The sequence below is a fragment of the Heloderma suspectum genome, chromosome 4 (assembly GCF_057233095.1).
Source record: "Heloderma suspectum isolate Gila_16-S chromosome 4, 16-S_ref, whole genome shotgun sequence".
NCBI lineage: Eukaryota > Metazoa > Chordata > Lepidosauria > Squamata > Helodermatidae > Heloderma > Heloderma suspectum.
In genome coordinates, this window is record NC_139461.1 from 6,652,865 (window position 1) to 6,659,869 (window position 7,005).

The 7,005-nt window shown below is 61.4% G+C and overlaps 1 protein-coding gene across 1 annotated transcript; it reads right to left on the reverse strand.

The window, feature by feature from the left end:
• Positions 1-1,038: 1,038 nt before the first annotated feature.
• MAFA (MAF bZIP transcription factor A) lies at positions 1,039-2,517 on the reverse strand. The gene has a single exon (XM_084847937.1). The coding sequence runs from the start codon at positions 2,398-2,400 to the stop codon at positions 1,411-1,413; it is 990 nt and encodes a 329-aa protein (XP_084704063.1). The 5' UTR covers positions 2,401-2,517; the 3' UTR covers positions 1,039-1,410.
• Between the last annotated feature and the right edge of the window lie 4,488 nt (positions 2,518-7,005).

Sequence of the window (7,005 nt, forward strand, 5' to 3'; positions counted from 1 at the left end):
AAGACTTGTTTTTTTATTTTCTTTTTTCTTTTAAAGTCACCAAGCAAATGAAGGCTCAAGAAAATACGGGGGGTGGGGGCAGAGAGAGAAAGGAACTAAAGGCTACTTATGTACAAAGTGGACACCTTTAATAAGTTAGTCTGGCTCAGTTCCCCGTTTGTTTAAAAAAACACGCACGCACACACACAAAAAATTAATTAAAAAGAGGGAGATAAAAAGACAAGTAAACTCAACCAATTTTCTGGAGTCTGAAGTCCCCCGTGAAAGGCTCCAGCGGTCACTGTGTGTCGCTTGCTGCATTGTTCCATTGAGGAAAAAACACATCACTTTGCAAAATCAATGTTTAAGACTATTCGTTACTCATGTTCTGTTTGTTGGTTTTTTAAGATGCACAAAAAAGGAAAAGAAAAAGAGGGGCAGTGTAGACAAAAAAGTGAACGGGAGGGCACAGAGAGAAATACAAAGGGGAAAAAACAACTGGATCATGCGCTTTCCTCTTCTGCTCTAGTAGGGCAAGAAGAAGAAAAGAGAGAGGAAAAGAGAGAGGGAGGATGAGAGAGAGATTACTGAAATCCCATACATGTCCGGCATGCAGGAATGCTGAAAGGAGTCTGGAGGAGGGAGGAAGACCCGGCGGTGCCGCTGGCAAGAGTCCCTGGGCCGCTGCAGGACAACCACGGGCCACTCGGGCTCCCCCAGAAAGAAGCCCCTGCCCCACCCCAGGCATCCCCGACGCTGTCCTTGGTGGCCTGGATCCTTTTGCTGCTGCTTCACGCCCGCTTAGCTTGGCCGATCCAGGGCTTTCGTTTGCTTGGGGCGGGGGGATGCGCCAAATGTCCTCTGCCTCGCTTTTTAATGGCCCTCCGGCGAGCGCGTCGATTTCTGCCGGACCCGCTCCGCAAACCTCCCGGCGCGGCGAAACGTCCACGTCGGCGCGCCTTCCCTTCGCCACCCGACGGGGCGGTCGAGCTTGCTTTGGGACGGGGGAGACGCGGCGGCGGCCGCCGCGGCAAGACCAGCAGGGCCCCTCGCGCTTCTCTTCTGAGCAGTACAAAAAGGAAAGAGGAGAAGCGCCAGTCCGCCCGGAGAGAGGCCAGGTCCGCTTTTGCGCGTGGAAAAGGTAGGAGCGGAATCAGCGCGTTGAAGGCGGGGGGAGGGGGCTCCTTCCGCCCTGACCCCCTTTCACTTCTTCCTTCAGTTGTCCCCCCTCCACCGTCCCAGGGAGGCCACCTCCGTCCCCCCAAGGGAGGAAAGGGCTGGCGGCGGCCCCCCCCCCGCTTATTTACAACGGCTCCCCCAGGGAGGGGCGCCCCGGGGCCAGCCCTGCTCGGTCGCTGGCGAGGCGGCGGCTCCCCGGGCTGCCCCCGCGCGCGGCCGGGCCGGGCCCCCTCGTCGTGCCGCCGCTGCCCCTCACATGAAGAAGTCGGCCGTCGGGGGCTTGCCGGGGGCGGGCGGGCCGGGCCGGGCGGGCGAGGGGGCCCTGGCGGCGGCGGGGGCGAAGGCGCGCCCGGCCAGCTTCTCGTACTTCTCCTTGTAGAGGTCGCGCTCCTTGGCCAGGCGCGCCACTTCCAGCTTCAGCTGCTCCACCTGGCCCTGCAGCTGGCACTTCTCGCTCTCCAGGATGTGCCGCTGCTGGACGCGCTTGTAGCGGCACGACTGGGCGTAGCCGCGGTTCTTCAGCGTGCGCCGCTTCTGCTTGAGGCGGATCACCTCCTCCTTGCTGAAGCCGCGCAGCTGCCGGTTGAGCTCGCGCACCGACATGGACACCAGCTGGTCGTCGGAGAAGCGCTCCTCCAGCCGCAGGTGGTGGTGGTGGTGGTGCGCGCCGTGGTGGTGCGCGCCGTGGTGGTGGTGCGCGTGGCCCGACGGCGCCAGCTCCTCGCCCGGGAAGGGCTGCGCGCCGCGGAAGCCCTCGTAGCCGCCGCCGCCGCCGCCCGGGTGGTGGTGGTGATGGTGGTGGTGGTGGTGGTGGTGCGGCGTGCCGATCAGCGCCTCCACCGCGTCCTCGGGCGTCAGGTTCAGCGCCTCCGGGTTCAGGTGGTGCTGGTAGTTGGACATCCAGTACAGGTCCTCCAGCTGCGTCTTGCCGGCCGCCCCGACGCCGCCCACGCCGACGCCGCCGGGGTTGCCGACGCCGCCGGCCGGGTGGGCGAGGCCGGGCGCGGGCTGGCCTCCGGGGCTGGGCGCGCAGAAGCTGGGCGACGAGGGCACCGACGAGCAGGGCGTGCTGAGGGGCGTCGAGGACAGCGAGCCCGGCGGCGGCAGGCGGTGGCAAAAGCGCTCCGCCTCGGCCGGCTCCTTCTTCACCTCGAACTTCATCAGGTCGAAGTCGTTGACGTACTCGATGGCCAGCGGGCTGGTGGGCAAGTCCGCCGCGCTCATGGCCAGCTCCGAGGCCATCTCAGCGCATAGGGGAGCAGGGCCGCCCCAGCCGGGCCCCCGCGCCGCGCGCGCGCCGCCTCGACGGCTGCCGTGCGCGGGGCCCGGAGGCGCTCGGGTCGCCGCCAAGCCCCGGCAGCCGAGCCGGGCGCGGCGCGGCAAGGGGAGGGGGCCTGGCCTCCCCCGCCCGGCTCCGCTCTCCCGCCGGGCCCCCCGACGGCGGCGACCGCCGCGCAGCCAGCGGAGAGCGCGAGAGGCGAAGCGCAGGCGGCGTCCGAGCCGAGGGTCGAGCAGAAGGGAAGCAAAAGCGAGCGCGCGGCGGCGGCGGCGGCGCGGAGAAAGTTGCGCTCACTCGAGAAAGCCCGTCCCGGCGCGGGGGAGTGCTCCGCCGGCCCGCGCCCCCGCCCGCCCGCCCGCCCGGCCGTGGCCAGCCGCGGAGACGGGCTGCTGCTGCTGCTGCTCCGCCGCCGTCCTCGGCTCGCCCGGCGCCCGCGGCCACGCCGGGGTCCCAGCGGCGGGGGAGGCGCCCTCGCCCCACGGCCCGCGCTGGCCCTGCAAAGGGGGCGGCCAGGGGAGCAGGGGGCCCTGCCCGCTCGCCACGAGGGTCCCAGGCGCCGCGCCGCGCCGCGCCGCGCCGCCCCCCTTCGCGCGTAAGTGAAGTGCTGAATGGAGCATTCTGCCTTTTATAGGGAGCGGCGCCAGGCCCCGCCTGCCGAGGCGGCGGCAGCCGCCTCCCTGCCTATGACAAGCCAGGGCTGCCGGGGCAATTTGCCTATCCCTATAGCAACCCCAGGGTCCCGCTGTCAGTCTCTTGCGGGAACAGCTGGAAGCCAACGGAGAGGGGCGGGAGAGAGGGAGGCTCCCTCTCGTGGCCGCTCCCCGGAAAGGCGGCGGGGCGGGGCGGGGCGGGGCGGGCCGGGCCGGGCCGGGGGGCAACTTCTCTCGCGCGCCGTTCGTTATTTCCGGGCGAGCCACAGCGAGAAGCTCGCGCGCCGGACGAGCGGGGCGAGACTTTGCGGGGCGACGGCGCAGAGACAAGCCCCTGCCCCGCGGAGCGCGCCGTTGACGCCCGCCGGAGCGCCGTGTGGGGAGGGCAGCCGCGCCCGCCCCGCCCCCAGGCCTGAGCCCGAAAGACGCGGGCCGTCGCGGCCCCGTGAGCGCCCCGAGCCCCGACTGCAAGGAAGAGGCCTTCCGTGCCCTTAAACCTGACACTGCTGACAGCGAGCAAGGCGAACCGCTGATGCCTGGGGCGCGGGGGCCCTTCCAAAGTGTGAGTGCTACTGCAGAGAAGATCCCCGCGCACACACGCGCGCACACACGCACCTGGTACTAAGCAAGAGAGGGAGAGAATCTCGGATTAGCCCAAGTGCATGAGGGTGCAACCCTACGCATGCTGAGACAGAAAAACGCCCTACTACTCCCAGCATTCCCCAGCCACCTGTGCTGGGAGTTGTAGGACTTTTTTCTGCCTCAGCGTGCATAGGATTGTGCCCTAAGTCTGCCTTCCCCAGCCTATGTGCTGCGCTGCACCAAACCCCCGTGATTCCCAGCCAGCGTGATGCTGGGAGCAACAGCAAAGCCAGCATGCGCTTGAAGGCGCCAAATTGCCCAGATCGCCAATTTGAACAGTGCGCCCCAAGACTCCCAGAAACACTGCACTTGTCAGGAAACACACAGCCCCAGCTCAGCAACTGCTGGCCTTGGGCCGGCCCTGCTGTCGAGGAGCAGGCGGGGTCATACCTGCGGTTGGGCCCAGCTCTTGCAGTGGGTGGCACAGCAACTGTGGTGCACAAGGCCAGCGGGAGCCCCAGACCCCCACCCCACCCTGGACAGGAAGGCTGCACACTGCCTGGCTGCACCAGGTCCAGGAAGGATGAACCAGGGCACAGATTACTCAACTGTAACACTTTTCAATTGCCCAGGGAGTGCCTTTTTTACTCGATCAAATCACAAAAAGTTGATTTGTCTGATATATGTAAGTATTTTTTAAATGCAGCTGGCAAACACCCATTTAGAAGAGACACCCCGCCATCACTCTCTCCCCTCATTATTTAGATGATGACATGCATGCTTCATCTAAAAACAAAGCAGTTTTTTCTCCCAAGCTATTGTTTCAGTCATAGGCAAATTTATGCAGATTTAATTAATGATGTGCTTTGTATCCTGTCTTTCTACCAAGAGAATGGCACTCAAGGCAGCTTACAATCCTAGATTTAAAAAACCTTGATTAAAACAAGAAGAAAGCAAATACATTAAAAGCACAAAAATAACAGAATAAAAACACCCAACTGAGCAGCTTACATGCCAAAGGCCTGCCTGGCAAAATTGTCTTTCCCTGCCAGCAGAAGGACACGGGAGAGGGAACCAACCTCGTCTCTCTCAGCAGGGAGTTCCATGGCCAGGGAGTGGCCACCGGGAAGGCCCTCTCTGGTGCCACCACTAAATATGCCTCTGAAGGCGGCTGTAGTGAAATATCCATTCAGATTTCTTTAATCAGCTAGCAGGCCTACTAAATCATCCTTTTCCTTGTCACACATTACACCAGGAATGGGGAACCTCTAGCCGCAGGCTAAATTTGGCCCCATGTGGAGGCCTTGGCCAAAGCCCCTCCCGCCAACCCCCCCTCAGAGGAGGCAAAGCAACATGACAGCAGTGGCTGGCCACGCCCACCTGGACTGTGCCCCCCCCCCAACTGCTGGCACATGGGCCCCAATGCACTTGTCTGGAGCCAGTTCAGCCTTTGGGCCAAAATAGGTTACCCACCCTTGGATTGTACAGAGGCAAGCCCAGGTTTGCCATAGGGAGGCGGGAAGCATTCAGCGGAGAGCGGCAGCCAATCCCAGCTCCCTGACCAGAGCATGTGTGCAGAACAAACAGGGCCGGCCCTACTGCAAGGGGGAGTGAGGCAGTCACCTCAGGCTGCAGATGCTGGGAGGCATTGGAGGAGGGAGCTGTGCACCATGCGGCCTGCTCTGCACCCCCTAAGTTAACCTGGTGCCCTCAGGTGCAATGGAGGACGCTCCCGTCATCAGTGTCGAAGGCAGGTTCATCTGCCAGTCCAGTTGGCTTTTTGTGCATGGAACGGGAAGGGCGCCATCTTGTTCTTCACCTCAGGCCGCAAAATATCCTGGCCCTGCCCTGAAAACACACATTTGCTACATTCACACACTACATTTTTATAGTGTACTGCTGAAAATGTGTGAAATGGCTGGCTGGGGATGCTGGGAGTTGTAATCCAGCACACCTGGCAGGCACCAGGTCCAGGAAGGATGAACCAGGGCATCAAAGGCCAAAGCCTGCACTTGGAGCATAAGCAATAATCGCACGCGCACATCTGGTGCTCAAGGCCCATCTTCCCCACAGCTGCTTAGATGATGTCCAGGCACTGCCTGAGAGGGTTACTGTTCTTCCATGATTGGGAAGGGGTGGGCAGAGCATGTGGCAAGAGATCTCCTGGGGCACCCAGCCGTGCTTTGCTCTAAGGAAGGACACCTCAGCTAGGAACGTTGGCCTGGTGGACTCTCCGAAGAGCCACACCAGCTGCTTCCTTTGGCTGACGTGGCTCCCCAGAGAGCCCGCCTGAAGTCTGGGGTGACATGGTGGCAGTAAGGGGCGACGGGGCAGGGGGGCATGACGCAGCAGCAGCACTTCAGGCAGCGGGAGAGCTTATGCTGGGGCTGCAGGTCAGTTTCTGGAAAGTCCAGCTAGGAGGGTCTCAGTTGGCAGAGCAGGGAAAGTTCTCTCTCTCTCTCTCTCTCTCTCTCTCTCTCTCTCTCTCTGCCTGAGGCAACAGAGTTGCTACCAGTTGGAAGGGAGAACCTGGACAGCAGCAGCTTTAGACGTGGGCTGCACATGTCTGACATTAGTACCATTCATCACATGTATCTCCTCTCCACCCACCCACCCAGGGTTGCACAGTGGAGTCATCCCATGCTTGCCTCACTACCCTGTGAGTAGTGTTAGGCTGAGAGAGCGGGACAGGCCTAAGATCACCCAGTGAGTTTCCTGGCTGAGTGGGGATTTGAACCCAGGTCTTCCAAGGGGCAAAGCAGATGATATATGAAATGTGTGATCTCCTTCCACATATCTTGGTGGGTTTGGGGGGAGGGTTAAATAGCAGACATGGGGCATCAGGATCAGGGCCTGTACCATTTCAGAACCCTTGGTACTGTTGATGCTCTGCACTGTAGCCTTGGTTGCAGGGTTATGGCTCAGGTCTTTAACAGTGGTTAGGTAGCTCAGGTTTCACAGGGAAGCAAAATGGGAAGTGATCAGCACTACAGAAAGCTCCAAGTGGTGCCAGGGCTGGAAGCTACTCAGGGTGATCTGTATGTTGCGCCAACGAGGAGCAGTTCAAGATTGAGCCTTAAAAAAGAGTTCGGGTGCATTTAGGCTGGTCGGCTCCACCTCCATACTGACTAGGCATTGTCTCGTAAAGGGCCTGACCTGTTTTAGCAGCCTCAAGCTGCAATGATGTGGGAGTGGCTGTGGCATGCGAGTGTCCTTATGGCCAGAGTCCCAAGATGGCAATGCAACCGTCTCTGGATGCAGGACAACTGACCCGCAGGAACTTTTTGGAGAACTAGTCCTGGGCAGATGGAAGCCTTGTGATGCCTTTCCGTGAGG